This window comes from Telopea speciosissima, chromosome 4 (assembly GCF_018873765.1).
Source record: "Telopea speciosissima isolate NSW1024214 ecotype Mountain lineage chromosome 4, Tspe_v1, whole genome shotgun sequence".
In the NCBI taxonomy this organism is placed as follows: domain Eukaryota; kingdom Viridiplantae; phylum Streptophyta; class Magnoliopsida; order Proteales; family Proteaceae; genus Telopea; species Telopea speciosissima.
This window is the reverse complement of record NC_057919.1, coordinates 7625920-7643373: the sequence shown is the minus strand read 5'-3', so window position 1 is coordinate 7643373 and position 17454 is coordinate 7625920. Positions and strand designations below refer to the sequence as shown.

Genomic DNA, 17454 nt, shown 5'->3' with positions numbered 1-17454 from the left:
AATTCACACAAATAAAGTCACTTTAGTTGTCGAATACTGCTTGCAGGTTTGAATCCAAATCAGAGTTGCGTTAACCCTCCTATCATCCATTGATCTGAGTGAGAGAGAGAGAGAGAGAGAGGATGTCGGGGGTAGCTCTTCATTTTTTATTCTTTTACAAAAATAAAAATAAAAGATAATCAAATGTATTCTGTTTTTTTTTTATCAACATTCGTGTTCCCTTCATTTTTTTATTCTTTTACCAAAAAAAATAATAATTATAATCAAATGTATTCTGTTTATTTTTATCAACATTCGTGTTCTTTTTGTCTGGTTCAGTATAAAAGAACAAAAAAATGAATCGGTGCTATCAAATATATTTCTTAAAAAAAAAAAAAAAACAGAAAAACTACAAAAAAATTATTTAAAATAAACATTGCAAAATATACCCTAAATGCGTAAGATGTTAAAAGGATGGGGATCTATATACAAATGGGTCCCAACTTTGAGATTATACACACAAAAAATGATTAGATAATTTGTAACCATCTCGTTAGTTTTTAGAGTCCTTCAAACATAAGCTAAGCTAAGGGTGTCAATTTAGGACCGGAATTGGGAATCGTCCCAATATCGTCCTGCTAAAACTCGATACCGGACCGTCCCATTTACTAATGGAATGTTACTAGTATCTGATTTTGGTACCGAATGATAAATGGGACGGGATTCCCAACGGTACCAGTAACGAAATACCAATTAGGTACCCGATGGTACCGCAAGTACTAGTAGCTTGAAGTCTCTCCTCACAGAACCTACTACAGTGCTACTCCCTCCTCCCTCCTCCCTCGACCAACTACATCTACCAAATTCTTCCTTTTTGTACTTCGTACTTCGTACCATACCACCATGTGACATGTGTAATAAATAGAGTTTTGTTTGGGAAAATCAAAGAGGAAAAACAACGGGATTCTTCCATTTTGTAGGACTTCTCTAGATTTAAAAAAATGATAAACTTATTGCATATGATCTTAGGGAGTTTGAAGAAGTAAAACTATGATTTCATAATTTAAGTTGCTTTATAAAAAGCAGTAGACAACTTAGATTTCATGATAGTGAAAAAATTCCACAACACTAATAAATCCGCCTTGTTAGAAACAATTAAACTTCTTCTCCCTTTTTCTACAGTGCCTAGAATCGGTTAAAAATCGGTACCGTCCCGTCCTGCTAGTAATCGGGACTGGGATCTAAGTTTGTTCCCGTTAACTAAATGGGACGGTCCTGGGATTGGCACTTTTAGTACCGGTACCAGTACCGTCCAGTCCCAATTGACACCCTTAAGCTAAGCACATCAATATGCTTCTTCTTTTTTTTTCTTTTTTTTTTTTCCGGTTAAAAGGATCATTTGAATTAAACAAAAAATAGAAAAATGCACAAAAAAAAGATTCCAAACGCCTGGCAAAGAGCAACGATCGAAACTAAAAAAAAAACCAACCAACCCAATTACTAGTCCCTCCCACCTTCAGCATTGCCATCAACACGAGGACACTAGCCCGCTACGTCAGAAAAGATAAAAACAAGAAATTTGCAAACGTGAAACCACGGTCTGTCTTGAGCATCCATATGATGATCTTGAATAACCAAAGGAGGGAATGTGATCATTGTGGAAGACACCTCAAATTATGTGCTTTATTTTGTTGATAACTACAATAATTCATACAATCTCATGATTACTAGTAGTATTATTACGTATCAATAACAACAATTAAAAAATGAAGATAAGGGGGGTGGAGAAGTGGGAAAGACAGAGATCGACATGCGTTGGTTACGTATCATTTACAATCTTCATTTGCAACCGTAAGGGTACCCTTCATCTGCATACCATGTTTCTCTTCGTCTTGAGAACTTGTAACGATGCTCTCTATTTGTGAAGAACTTTTCGTTGTCCTCACATACCAAATGGCACAAAGAATATAGAATATCAAGTTTATGAAGCTTAATATGGCCAGAAGAGCATAGAAATAATATAGTTTCCCATAGTTTAAGTTACTTGTTAGCCATTCGGTGCCAACTTGGGTTCCAGTCACCTGGTTGACTATGGACACCAAGAAGGTGCTGACAAAAAACCCAAGTGCCACAGTCGAGAGAAAAAGCCCTGTGCTCATGGACTTCAACCCTTTTGGAGATCTGGTTATGAAGAAGTCAAGCTGACCGCTGTATGTGAATGATTCTCCCAAACCAACAAGGACGAATTGCGGGATCAATATGTAGAATTGTAAAGGCAAAGTTGTGACATTGCCGCCCACAGCTCTCGCCATGGCCAACCGTCTTGTTTCCATTATGGAAGCAACTGTCATGGCCAAAATTGAAAAGACCATGCCAATGGCTATTCTTTGCAGGTTGGTGAAGCCTACAGATTATATAAAAAGAATGAAACAATATTAATTTTGGGTCAAAATTAAAAAATGAGTACTTTAAATTCTAACTATCACACTTACGTACCATGTTTTCCTTTCCACCTCTTCATCAATGGAATGATCACCCGATCATAAAATGCAGAACCAATCAATATGCCGGCAATATAGAAGACATTGAAAGAGCTAGCCTTCTGGGATTAGAAAGTTTCCGATTGATCTCTCTAATGTTGAAGCTTGCTCCACTGAGAAGGTGAGAACCTGTGAATGTATGCACCAGAAATAGATTGTGGATGCCCAAATTGGCAATACTCTTACTATCATTTTCACCTCCTCTACCTTTGTGATTGAACATAGTTTCCAATTGTTTCGAATCACAGAACCATTAGTTCCATAGTCGTTTTCGTCTACGATTGCAGCCTTGTCCAACCAACTGTAATTAATGCAAATGAAACATAAAATTAGAGATAAAGAAGCTAACTTCAGCCTCAATATTTCTAATCTGCATGCAGGTCTTACCGAAGTTGGTCCGTGTGACGGATTCTTGGAGCAGTGTTGGTAGAGTCATCATATAAGGTATCAACGTTGGTAGGACATTTGAGTTTTTTCTTCCGTAGAGCAGCCACCAAAACATTGAGAACTTGAACAATGGGACTTCCCACACATTTCCTGTACCTGTATCTTCTAGTCCGAATCAGATAAAAAATTATTCCAAAAAAGAATGCGAAACAGCAAAGCCCGTATCCCCAGCTTCGGCTGACATTGTCTTGTACATAGATCCCCACCCCACCGTGACACTAAGTAAAGACCCAAGGCTGATGACGAAATAAAATCTACTAAAAAAGTAATCCATCATGGATTTTTCCTTCTTATCATCCTCGTCGAATTGATCAGTTCCAAATCCTGATACATTGGCTTTAAGTCCTCCTTGTCCCAACGCGATCACGTATAGAGCAGTAACCAGAACTCCAACTTGGAATCCATTGGCCTCTACACATGTACTACTGTTAGGGTTGCAAGGGGGTGGGCGTAGTGATGGCACTGCGCATGATATTGATAAAAAGAGCAACACCTTGCAGCATCAATTGATCATATATAACCACATCAATAAGCTTAAATTAATTAAATGACTCATTATCTGAATTCTCAGCTATTTCTAATACTTACGAGTGCTATGATTAGTGAGGAAATTGCAATTGTCCAATAACGGCCTAAGAAACTATCACCCCCGAAACCGCCAAGCAAACACAACATAAATCCTTAGCCACCAAAATTGGATACGATGTTGGCCGCAGTTGCACTAGGAAGATGCAACGTCCCAACCGCATAAGTCACCATGTTGGCTGAGATTCCCATTGTTGTGAACCTCTCACATGCCTCAAGAACTACACAAGTTTTGGTCATTAATTAGTAAAACAAAGTTACTACAAATTTGAAGCTAGTTAGTTACTACAAATTCGATCGCTTGGATATGATGATTAATGCCTATGTGTAGATAAATTAAGCTTAAGACTATAAACCATTGTTCATAGCACAGAAGAAGGGAATATACCAAAGATAAGAGCCGCGGACAACCATAATCCAGTTTTCGTCTTGTCGGCTGGTTGTCCCTTGTAGTCTATCGCATAAGTAATTTTTGGACTCATTTTTCTCTCCTAAAAAGCATATAACAATATTTTTAATTAGAAAACAATAAAGTAACTAAACCTGTAATGATTCAAGTATTCAAGAGGAAGTCTTTCAAACAAAGCATCTGAAAGAAGAAGAAGAAGAAGAAGAGGAGAAAGAGAGAGATCGTCACCTGACTCTTCACACTGAGCAAAGAGTCTCTCAAATCATATCACTACTTCTCTCTTTGCTGGTCTTCCATAGAACCTTAGCTATTCTATTTATATCTCTCACAATGGTTAAGAACACACAAGGCCTGGCAGACACATTTGTGCTAAAACCAAAAATTACCTGTCACAAAAACACTAACAAAAAAAGGCATATAATAAAATAAAAATTGGGGATCTTGGGAGGGTTGATCATCTGTGGGTCCTGTTGCATGTTTCGTATGGGACTTGATTCTTGTCACTTATCCTGACATAATAATAATATCCTGATTCCGCTGGTTTTCTTGCATTTAAGTGTGGAAGGGATTTTTCACATATGTGTACTGTGCAAATGGGGATTTGATCAGATTAGGAGTGAGCCTTGTCTATGTCAAATTACGGATTACCCAATTGAAGCCTCTACCATTATGTGGATATTAGGCATCTAATTCCTTTCTTTGAGTCTATTTCTTTCTCCTTTGTTGCTAGAGATGATAATGGTTGTGCTACCCTTATTTGGGTTTATGGAAGTCTTCCTTTCTAGAGGATCTCCTCATTATTATACTTTCCACTTTGTCCTCTTATTAGAGGGAGGGATTCTGCACAATAATATGGTTGCTCAATTACAATCTAGTGGTTGTATACTCAAATCGAGAAATAACCTTTTTGCAGAAGCTGGGTTGAGGCTACGTGCATATCTACCCCTCCCCAAACCCGCAGTGGTAAGAACCTTGTGCACTAGGTACCCTCACAAGGTGTCAAATAATTTGTAACCTTATTTTTTTTTTCCAATGATGGTAAAAGTGTCATTTCATATGTGTACTCAAAAAAAACATACATGATAATATCACTTTTTGATATGGGTACTGATATGTCATTTCATGTGAGAGGACGCATGATACTGGGAGTATGGCTAATATTTTTTCTTATGTATATCTGTATTTCATATAAAGGGTCTTGTTCATGTGTGCATGCGTTTTTAATTATGAGATTCATAGAGTCGTAGAAGATACTAAAGGTCAAATTCTTGCTTGTTATTCATGAAAATCCTAACAAGATTTGTATCTAATTCCAAAATATAATAAGAGCATTTTAAGTAGATTACACAATCATGATTACAAAAGGTTTTCTTCTTCTTTTTTTTTAAATGAGAGAGTTATATGAGAAAGCAGTATAGAGGAGTCCACCAATGAGGTGTGACGGAATGTTTTAATCAATTGGAGGGCAGCAAGGTCATTTCATGTGAAAAGCAGAGAAAATATAGAGAAACTGCTAACTACCAGCTTAGGGAACCTTTTCCCAAGGTTATTAATCAGTATCGATTTGGGAACCTTTTCTCAAGGTCAGTTCTCCCCGAAACTGAATATAGATTAATGGAAGATTTTAAAGTTTAGTTTAGATTCTTTCTTGTTATCGGAGAATCCTACCAAGGTTTTGTATATAATTCTAAAATATAATAAGAGTGTTTTTCAAACCTTCTCCCCCCCCCCCCCAGATTCGGCTCCTGTCTTGGCCGGAGCTGGAGCGTCCATCCCATGGAAACCACCTAAAAATAGGGGGTGGGGTGGTCATTTCACATGTGGGGCCCAAGTGGGACCCACCTATGAAATGACCACCCCACCCCTATTTTTACTGTCCTTTAGTTGGGTCAGACGCTCCAGCTCCCGCCACTGCAGGATAGGATCTTTTTCCTCCCCCCCCCCCCCTTCCCTTCCCTTCCCTTCCCTTCCCTTCCCTTGCTTTTACTTGCAATTAGATGGAGTCAATATTGAATGGAATCTTCCACGCCAAGCCAAAGGGATCACGATAGGAATGCTTTACGTAGAGTTCGTGTACAAGGGGCCCACATATCAAGGAGAAGAGAGTGTGTGTGAGGACGCATGATACCGGGAGTGTGTGCAGCCACTATTTTTCTCTATATATAATTCATATAAAATATCTTAGTCATGTGTAGAAGAGTTTTTAATTATGAGATTCATAGAAGATATTAAAGTTCAAATTCTTTTTTGTTATTGAGAATCTAACAAAGTTTTGCAATTCCAAAATATAATAAGATCACAAGTGTTTTAAGTAGAATACTCTTACAATTAAATATTTTTTATTTTTTTAAGAAACATTTGCATGAGCAAGCGGCATAGAGAAGTGCACCAATGAGGTGTGACGGAATAGTTTCAGACATAGGAGGGTAGCAAGGTCATTTTATATGAAGAAGAGAGAAAATAGAGAGAGAGAGATATTGCTTTTGGAACCTTTTTAATTCCCAAGATTAGTTCCCAAATCGAAACTAAATATAGATTCATAGAAGATTTTAAAGTTCGGATTCTTTCTTATTATCGAGAATCCCAACAAAGGTTTGTATTTAATTCCAAAATATAATAAGAATTCTTTTTAAACCAAATTTTACTTTTCTCCCCCTTCCCTTCCTTTTGCTTGCAATAAGATACAATCAATATGGCATAGAATCTCCCACGCCAAACCAATGGAATCACGAGAAGGGATACCTTGATGTTGGTATATATATTACGGAGGTGAGGGTGCGTAAGAGGATACATAATACCAGGGGCATGCATGGTCATTATTTTTCTTTATATATATGTCACATAAAGTGTCTTAGTTATGTGTGGATGCATTTTTAATTATGAGATTCATAGAAGATACAAAAGTATGGTCAAATTCTTGCTTGTTATGGAGAATCCTAACAAAGTTTTGCTTCTAATTCCAAAATATACTAAGAGTTTTATAAATTTTAAATAGATTATGTAATCTTGATTATAAAAGTTTTTTTTTATTATTATTTTTTTAAGAAAGAGTTCTATGAACATACGGCATAAAGGAGTACACCAATGAAGTGACTGATGCCGTCATAGGATCAACACCAATGAAGTTCAACGAAACGGTGAGGACCACAGTGACCGATGCCGTCATAGGATCAGCAAGCAACAGGTGGTGTTGGGATGTATAGAGCTTTGAAGTACCAATACTTGATCCCTGGTCCCCAAGGTCTCTCTCTCTCTCTCTCTCTCTCTCTCCTCTTCAGTAAATGTGGAACAAAAGGAAGATAAGCATCAAGAAAATCATGGCAAAACCAATGTCACCACTTGGAGAAATGCGTGTTGCAGCCATGGAGCTTGTAGACTCAGAGAGACGTCACTGCACACATGCGGGCTGAAGCTATACTTTCAGAAAACGAAGAGTTAGAGAGAGATATTATTAGTAGACGGAGGTAACCAAAACTGTTTACTGAAATCATAAATGGTAAAATAAAGCGATTATTATTCAGTGCTCGGTGAGGTGGTTCTGTCCATGTTCTAGTGATGTTGCTTCTGTTTGTATCTGTTGCACAGGGTTAAATGTTAACGTACGTCAACTGACTCACAGCCGTTCAGAAGCTTGGGCATGCATTCCCATTGGCAACCGCCCTGGTGCGAAGGCCACGAAACCAAACATCGTTCTCTCTCCCAAATTGTTATTACCTACAAATAAAAATGATTAAAACCAAATAAAACGAGTTAATTGAATACCCAAATCGTTAAATTAGATACAATTGATTACGAACCGAGCACCCAAATCAATTACTTCGATTACGAACCTTATGACAAAAAACTAATAACAAATCGAAACTGAGCCGTTAATAAACCATATAATTCGAACTGATTAACCAAAACCGATCAATAATCGGTTCCAATTTGGAATCTAGAAACCGATTAATAAGCGATTCAATTTTGGTTTCTACAAATTCCAACAGTAACCGAATCAAACTACTTTAATCCAGAATCGAACCGATTAACACTATTAGACAAAGCAATGACCTTTAGGGTATGATTTTTATTATCAGCACATTATATAGTTGGCCTAGTCGTAGGTGGAGACGTAGCTTGGATTGAGTGTGGCATTGGATCCTAAGATACTTTAGTGGGAAATCTTGTGTGGACCCTTTGATAAGTGCAGTGCAAGTCTGAAAGCTCGACATGTGGAAGTTGTGGCATCTAACGGTGCTGAGCTCGAGAAAAAAGAAAAAAAAATACCTTACATTGAGCTTGCACTACTGGATGAACCTTCTTCCACATGTCGAGCTCTCAAGCCCAGACTACAGTGCACCGCCAGGCGCCAGATGCCCGCACTGCATTTAATCTCTTTCATTTGATGCCTCCATCTACAACATATGGAGAGAAAGGAATGTGACGTGTGAATTTCGAAGCCTAGTTCTCCTAAATAGATCATAAAGGCTATCATCTTTGATATTCGTGACAAGCTGGACATATCACGGATTGGGCTCCTCTCCTGCAAGCCCAGCGCCTAGGGGGTGCCCAGTGAGACATCCAACGGCTGGGCTACTGAGTGCACATCAACATGCACACCGAACCAAACCCCACGCAAGTACATATCCCCGTGCACACCCAACAGCCCAGCCATTGGATGCCTCCCTGACACTCCCTGGGCGTTGGGCTGGTGAGGAACCGAATTGACTCTTGTTTGGAAAGCCCAAGAAATCGTCACATTGTGCGTTCCTAGGGCCTCCCCATCCGTCTTTCTATCCGGAAACACCGGCACTACATGAGGCTATAGCTTTTTTATGTTCCTCTGTTGCTTGTATTTGGCTTTTGGGCCTTGTTTTTTTTTTCTATTGGCTCTCGTATCCGTGTTTTTGGTTTAGACTTAGTATAATGCTGCCCCTTGTATTTTTTGGGTTTCTTGAATACAATAGTTATTCAACCCCCCAAAAAAAAAAAAAAAAAAAAAATTGGCCAGGTTGGAATTGAAATCAGACAATTTGGATTCTCTATTGTCGAGCTGCCCATCCTGTGCCGTACTGTGTAGACATAGCAAGACATGAAATGACCATCTTACCCCTGCCCAAATGCCTTGCCCGAGTGAGGGTAAGACGGTCATTTCCCGCCTTGCTGTGTCTGCGTAGCATGGCAAGACGGGGCAGCTCAGCGGTAAGGGATTTGGATCAGAAATCGGATGGCTACCAATGCATAATCACTTGGTTCAAGGATGAGAAATATTCAGAATGGCCACGGGTATTTCTCCCTTGTTACTTGATGTACAACGTCTAATCGCTTCATTTGAGTATGTTGTTATATGAGGCTGATCTACACTTTTAGTGAAGAACATCATGCAATTTGAAGATGAACAAATAAAAAAATGCAATCGGCCATGGAAAACTCCAATTCTTTGAATTTTGAGCAATTAAAATTTTAAAAATAATAAAAATTAAATTAATGTTTATATTTGTAATGTTAATCCAACAAACTAAATGTTGATTTTACCAATTTTTTGTGTGGAAAAATCATATTTTTGTCTAATCTTTAATAATCTGAAAAATAAAAAATATTTCCAAAAAAAATTTGTTGGGAAAAAGAATGCTAACCTGGCCAATATCCCCTGCCCCTATACTCACAGGGGTGTGAAATGACCGCCTGCCCCATGGAAAGGCGGAATTCTCATCCTCCATAATGCCTTCGTGCACCCTCTGATTGGCCACCGCACATGTGTAGGCCCTAGAGGCCCGGTTAGCATTCTTTATTCCAAATTTGTAATAGACTGAAAATTTTAAAAAATTTTGCCTATTCATGTACACTTTTTTCCTATTTTATAATTTTAAAAAGTTAGTTTTGGTTTTTTTTTTTTTTTTTTTTTTTTTTGACATAACCCAAATTAAACAAATTGAAAAAAAAATATTATTGCAATTTAAATAATTCAAAAAATGGACATTTTTATTAATTATGTTAAAAAATGAATTTTTTTTAATTGAGTACGATAGTTAGAGATTAATATAGCCTATTATGTGTTAAATATTGAATCTTTGGGCTACTTTTGTAATAACTTATTATTATTATTATTGTTGTTGTTGTTGTTGTTGGGGTAGGGGTTGCGAAAAGGGGTAGGTTTCAAGAGAGAGAGAGGCTTGTTTTGATTTTATCCTTATTACAAATCTCAAATAACATTTTTCCCCTCATTATAAGCACATGTCATCCAAGTGTTTAGCATAAATAGTTGAAACTAATTTTTTTCAAAATGAGTGAAATAGCTCCTCTCCGCTATTTCAGGATTCCTATTGAAATTAATTTCATTTTCATAGATCTAACGGCAAAAATCATACCAAATACCTTCCAAAATTGAGATCACTCCTTGAAATATTTTTGAAGATCATACCAAAAAGAGCCTTAGTTCTAAAGTTTTTCTCAAAAGCTTTACAGCATGTAACATTTTCAATAGGTTACTCTTTGGCCCAAGATCTAGACTACTAGAGAGGCCGTCATGCCCTTGCACCTATAGTAATGTAACCATATATATAAGGGTGTGTGTTGAAGTTAAAGAAGGAGATAGAGAAGATAAGAAGAAAGGAACACAGATTTTTAACGTGGTTCGGTTTCTCAAAACCTACATCCACACAACTAATATTTTCACTGCTTTAATTCTTCACTAATCCTCTCTTTATATAGATGAAGAGGGTTAGGAAATATGGATTTACAAAGATAAGTACAAGGTTGTTGTATCGATCTAGAACTTCTCTTAGTATGATCTTGGAGATTAGGAGAGTTAGGCGATGACTCAAACACCGTGGAGATATCCACAGATCTTGATAATGCTTGGGTTGTTATCATATGGAACAGTTTGATCCTTGCTTATCTTCTTATCACATGCAACGACCTGGCTAGATTTTGATCTTGTGACTGTTGTAGATAAGGCTGAGTTGGATATAGGCTTATCGTTTACAGTGTGAAACGGACAAAAAGGGTAGGACTTCCATCCTCCCATTACACAGTGGGCGTGGGCGTGGGCGTGGATATGGGTGCGATCTTTTTTTTGTTTCAATAATCCATGGGTTTGAGTAAGCATAGAAAAAAAACTGGTGTTCTATGTATGTCTTCCCTTTCTTCTCCATTTCTGCGGGAGATAAGGGATAGGTTTTGTGAGTCGCCAATTATATTAGGCTCTAGGACCCAAAATCTATCTCTCCTTTTCAGGAAAAAAAAAGGTTGACTCTATAATGGCATGGTATGGTTCAGAGAATTTGGGAAAGTGCCAGGTTACGGACTAGAAAAGGTGTTAGACACCTGGTTCACGCAGTAAAAATCGATCTTCCTAAAAAGATATGAGTAGATAATTTGTAACAGTCTCATTACTTTTTGGAGTTCAAACATAAGCCAAACAATATGATGATGACTATTTATTAGTATTATACATACCAATTTGGAGAGAGAAAAAAAAAAGTACAAAAAAGAAGATAGAAAGGGAGGGTGGAAAAAAAAACAAAGACTTGCATTAGTTAGGTATCATTCACAATCTTCCTCTGCAGAAGCTGCAAGGGTGCCCTCCATCTGCATAGCATGTTTCTCTTCTTCTGTGGAGCTTGTAATAATATTTTCTATTTGTACAGTATTTTTCATTGTTCTCTTATACCATAAGGCACAAAAAAGATAGAATACCAAGTTTATGGAGCTTAAGATGGCTAGAAGAGCATAGAAATAGTATAATTTCGCATAGTTTATGTTACTAGGTAGCCATGCATAGCCAACCTGGGTTCCAGTCACCTTATTGATTATAGACACTAGGAAGCTACTAACAAAAAATCCAAGTGCTACAGTTGAAAGGAAAAGCCCAGTGCTAAGTGACTTCATCCCTTTTGGAGATCTGGTTATGAAGAAGTCAAGCTGACCACTATACATGAATGCTTCTCCTAGTCCAACAATGAAGAACTGTGGAATCAATATGCCGCAACTGAAAGGCAAAATTGTGACATTGCCACCTGTAGCTTTAGCGATTGCTATTCGTTTTGTCTCTGCGATTGCAGCAACTATCATGGCCACAATTGAAAAGGCTATGCCAATGGCTATTCTTTGCAAGTTGGAGAAACCTGCAAAAACGAGTGAAACCATGCATATTTTGGGTTAAAAATAAGTCCTGTATAAGCCTTAAAAAATGAGAATGGATCATCTGCACGTACCGACAGGTGAACATAGACCACACGCCATGGATGGGGGGAGATCGACTCTGGTGGTTAAATGTCATTGGAGAGGATCCAAACTCGTGAACGTACATGTGAGAGCCAACCACTTGTTCTATTTTTGCCATTTACAAGGGAAGGAGGGGTTTTAATGAAAACAAAATTAAAATGTGATTGGCTCTCACATGTACATTCACCAGTTGGTACGGCAGAGGAACCAAACTCTTAAATATTTGAATTTAAACTCAAGATTTCATTGACATAAATATCCTTCTAATCTTCTATTTTATTATGATTAATCACACTTACCATGTTCCCCTTTCCACCTCTTCATCAAGGGAATGATCACCCGATCATAGAAAGCAGAAGAAACCAATATGCCAGCAATATAGAAAATATTGAATGAGCCTGCCGGGATTTGAAATTTCCTGATATATCTATCCATTGTTGAAGCTTGCTCCACAGAGAAGGTGAGCAATTGTGCATGTATGGTCCAGAAAAAGATTGTGGAGGCCCAAATTGGCATTAGTCTAGCCATCATTTTCACCTCTTCTACCTTTGTGACTGAACATAGTTTCCAAGGGTTTCGAATCACAGAACCATTAGCCCCATAGTCGTTTTCATCTATGATTGCAGCTCTATCCAAGCAACTGCAATATAAAAAAAATACATATATAGAATGGGAGTGTTAAAACTGAAAGTATTATTTGTTTTTAACTTATTATTGGAGAAGAAAATAGTCTTTGTTATGACAAATTCCATTCCATTCCGACTCAGGAGTTTCTTCTTCAAAGAAATCTGTCAATTCCAAATTATTGTCTTTTCATGTCCTTTCTCCAAGTTTGTTTGGGGTGGCATTCTAAGAAAATATTGGCCTATTCCTAGAGTTATCCTTCCTTGACAAAGAATGGGGTGGATTCAGAAATATTTCAACAGCAAAACTACATGTGACATTCTTGGTAAGTTGACTTTTAATGCAATGATTCATCATATCTAATGGAAATAATATAAAAGAATGTGGACTTCCTCCCCGCATTCTATTGAGAAAATCTGGGACTCCATTACTTTTGAGCTAAAAAATAACATTCTTCACAAATCTCCTATATGCCTAGATACTATTAGAAATAGACATCTTGCTCTGGGTTGGGATCTTCCTCTTGATTCTCCTCCCTCCCCTGTCGCACCCCCCCGCACCTTGCTAGTCTTTGTGGCTTTTGGATTTTATCTTTCTTTTCTTTAGTATATTATCCATTCACCCAAAAGAAAGAAGAAAAAAAAGAGCAAATCTTTGTTACTTACCGAAGTTGGTCTGTGTGATGGATTCTTGTAGCTTCAGTGGAGTCATCGTATAAGGTATCAACATTGCTAGGAAATTTGAGTTTCCTCTTCCATACAGAAGCCACCAAAACATGGAGAATTTGAACAATGGGACTTCCCATGCATTTCTTGTACCTGTAACTTCTAGTACGTGACAAAAATATTATGATACTAACAAAGAATACGATACTGCAAAGCCCATATCCCCAGGTTCGGTTGACATAATCTTCTATGTAGACGAGAACTGTGACACCAAGAAGAGTTCCAAGGCTGATTATGAAATAAAATCTACTGAAAAAGTAAGCCATTTGGGATTTTTCCTTTTCATCTTTATCGTCGAATTGATCAGTTCCAAATCCTGATACACTGGATTTAAGACCACCTTCTCCCAATGCCATCACGTATAGAGCTGTATACATAACTCCAAGTTGTAATCCATTGGCCTCTATACATGTATTACTACTTCCATTAATGTTACAAGGAGGTGGTTGTAGTTCTGGCACTGCGGTCGATATTGCAAAAAGGGCAACACCCTGCAGCATCAATTAACCACAATTCATAACCCAAAAAGCTAGTTTATACCCCTACGGTGCACTGCCCGTAGCGGCCTGAGTGGTGCACAAACAGGGCACGGTGCAATGACTGCCTTATCCCCTGCCTAAGCGTCTGGCCCGAGGGGAGGTAAGGCAGTCATTACACCGCACCTTATTTGTGTGCCGCTCAGACTACTACAGGCAGCGCACCGTAGAAGATCACGATCCATAGATTTCACTATCTTCTTAGCTATATATTTTTACTTACCAGTGTTTGGGTAAGTGTGAAAATGCAAATTGTCCAATATCGGCCTAAGAAAGTATCTGCAAGGAAACCTCCAAACAAACACAATAGAAATGCTGTGCCAGAAAAGTTTGTCACAATGTTGGCAGCAGTTGCGCTAGGAAGATGCAATGTCCCATTTATATAGGTCACGAGGTTGACTCCAATTCCCATTGATGTGAACCTCTCGCAAACCTCAACAACTGGACAATTTGTGTTCATCATTAGCAAAACAAAGTACCAACTTGGTATTTTTTCGCAAATCCACTCTAGTGAAAGCTTATGTGTGTGTAAAGCATAAGATTGTAATCTTCACCGTTATCTTTTATCTGCTCCATTTCCTAGGCAAGTCCATTCCTCAAGTTCCTCTAATAAAGGAGGGGTGGAAATGACCACCCTTATAGCCCTGTGTACCCTCTTTGTACTCATGAAACTTATATATATAATGGTTTGTATTGCTATGTGGCTAACTCCAATTAATCTAAAACTTGATATGTGAATAAGGGACCATGGGGTCGTCCTATCCACAAAATCAGCCTCATCTAAGTTTGTCACATGGTGGAAAAAAATGTCTGTAATGTGGTGACAAGAAGTTAAACCCTAAGATGATAATCAATGTAGGTGAATTTAAATATTCAATTCAAAATGTAAGTGAAATACAACTCATAGTAGTTCTCCAGACCCCAAAAACGGGGGGAGGGGGATAACACAATTTTATCTTCTTTTTTTTTTTCTTTATCATTGTAGGCCATTGAATTTTCTGACATAAATGGGAAAATCCTACTAAATTATGGAAGCCCATTTCCTACAAACCCTTAATAAGAACGTTTCCTACACTCCCATTTTAAAAGTCAACAATTGTCATGTGGCAAATCATATGGGCATACATTTTGAATATTTAAATTTTATGAATAAGTACACACCTAAGCCTCTTACTCACATGTCATGTTGCAACCTTATTGGAATTTGCCACATGGGAAAGTATAGCTTTGAAAATCTAAGGTTATGGGATGTGCACAGTAGCTGTTGGAGTACTATAAACATGCATGGACATACATGGAATATCCGTCAATACATGTGAGAATGTTTGATTAAATTAGACTTTGAAATTTGACATGTGGTTAATTCAAACCATTATCTATCTATTCTATCTGGGCGTTGAGTGTAGAAATATTTTTTCTTTAATTATATTTTCACAACCTTTGCAAATATAGTATTTAAAATTGGCTATGGATAGCATAGAAGAAGGGAATGTACTTAGGATAGAAGCCGCAGACAGCCATCCTCCTGTTCTCGTCTTGTCAACAGGTTGTCCTTTGTAATCTACTGCATAAGTAATTTTTGAACTCATTTTTCTTCCCTGCATGAGAACCATGTAACAATATTTTTAATTAGAAAACAATAAAATAATAATTAAATCAAGACTGGTCCGAATGTGGTCAAATTAGCTAACCCATTCAATAGGAATTTCTCAAGCAAAGCATCTAAGTATGATAGTCAAACCACCCAGTTTTCATCTTATCTATTCTTGGACCAGGATCCTCTGCAGTACTGTTGGATGTGCACCGAGGATTTTAATTCTCTATTCCTGATGGTCAAACTATTGAGTTTGGGTTAGTGCAACTGTCATTTTTCTTTTATTTTTTAAAGGTCCACATTCATCAAAGGGCGCAGAGTGATTTTCAACAATTTTTGGAAATGTGGGTTTTTGGATCTTTATTCCCTCCAGTTCCTGCCCTGCCCAGTTCCCCAATCCCCCTAACAAGGAGGTGCAATGACCACCCTACCCCTACTCGAACACTCTGCCTTGGTGGGGTCCACCCCTCCCCCCCCCCCCCCCTATTAAAGGGACTGGGGAACTGGCCCGGCAGGGAATTGGAGGAGATAATTTTTCGAGGGTTTTGCACTCTCACCAGGAAGTAGAATGACATGCTCTCCAATAATTGTCACGTGGTATTTCAAGTGGGGTTGAAATTTCATGAGCAGGTGCACCCCAAAGTCCTTTGTTCATCTAAAAAGTTTTAAACTAATCTGAGGTTGCCAAGTAACAAAACAAGTTATTGACCCCAAAGTCCTTTGTTCATCTAAAAAGTTTTAAACTAATCTGAGGTTGCCAAGTAACAAAACAAGTTATTGAAAAAATTGAGGGCTACCGAAGGACTACAGTTTGTGCATGGACCTATATGAGAGGATATGCCAAAATATAGAGCGTATAGTGAATCACGATCTGAAATTTGATATGTAGCCAATCTACATCATTTTATGAACATTCATAAGATTTTCCAGATCACCATCCCATATGAAGAAAAAGGCATTTTTTTAAAAAATAAATGGAATAAGATTGCTATAGTTTTCCTTGTACAAATTTCTTTATATTCTTCTCACATAATAAACAATGGGTCTATATTCTCTCTCTCTCTCTCTCTCTCTCTGTCTCTCTCTCTCTCTTATTCTAATCATGTGGGTCCCATGTGAACTCATATGAATTATACCATTTTTAACTCCTCATTGGTGTAGCATTCAGATTCCTTCTTACAGTACTGCCCTTGTAAGAACCCCACTCCCCTAACCCCCCCCCCCCCCCAAAAAAAGCAAGTGATGATCTACTTCTTGGTGAGATAATGCGGATGTTTATCCCCTAGTGCCCGTAACAAGGGGGATGCAATGATTACCCTATCCTTGCTCGAACACTCTGCCAAGGTGGGGTCCACCCCCCTTATTAGAGGGACTAGGGAACTGGGCCGGGCAGGGATTGAAGGAGATAATTTTCTGAGGTAATGCTAGAATCTTTTACCCACTATTCTCCATCACTTTATTTGGGCACACGGTATAATCCTTTTGAATTTAACTTTGGACACTTGAGTAGGGAAGGGTGAGTCTCTCACCTTCCAATAAATTTTGAGAATGGATCATATGCACGTATGTGGAGATGAACTTACATCTGAAAGGCAACCACATGTCTCTTTAGTTTCCATAAATATCCCTCATCCCTTTACTATTGCCTAACTCTCGAAACACTGAAAGTCAAGGATGTAGGAGGGAACAACAGAATTTGTGACCTTAAGTCCAATTCTAAGAAGAAAAGGAATCATTAAAGTGCTAAGTGTTTTTGGTTTGGCTGTTCTGTAGTTCTTGAGTGTCCTTTGGTTGTCCTTTAGTGTCCTCT

At 38.0% G+C, this 17454-nt stretch overlaps 1 protein-coding gene and 1 pseudogene across 1 annotated transcript; both read right to left on the bottom strand.

Moving 5' to 3' along the window:
- Positions 1-1805: 1805 nt before the first annotated feature.
- Positions 1806-4104, bottom strand: LOC122658233 (annotated as a pseudogene).
- Positions 4105-11484: 7380 nt separating this feature from the next.
- LOC122658231 (protein NRT1/ PTR FAMILY 6.2-like) lies at positions 11485-15654 on the bottom strand. The gene is made up of 5 exons (XM_043853147.1): positions 15546-15654; positions 14274-14491; positions 13455-14005; positions 12465-12805; positions 11485-12065 (listed from the first exon to the last, which is right to left on the bottom strand). The coding sequence occupies exons 1-5, from the start codon at positions 15652-15654 to the stop codon at positions 11485-11487; spliced, it is 1800 nt and encodes a 599-aa protein (XP_043709082.1).
- Between the last annotated feature and the right edge of the window lie 1800 nt (positions 15655-17454).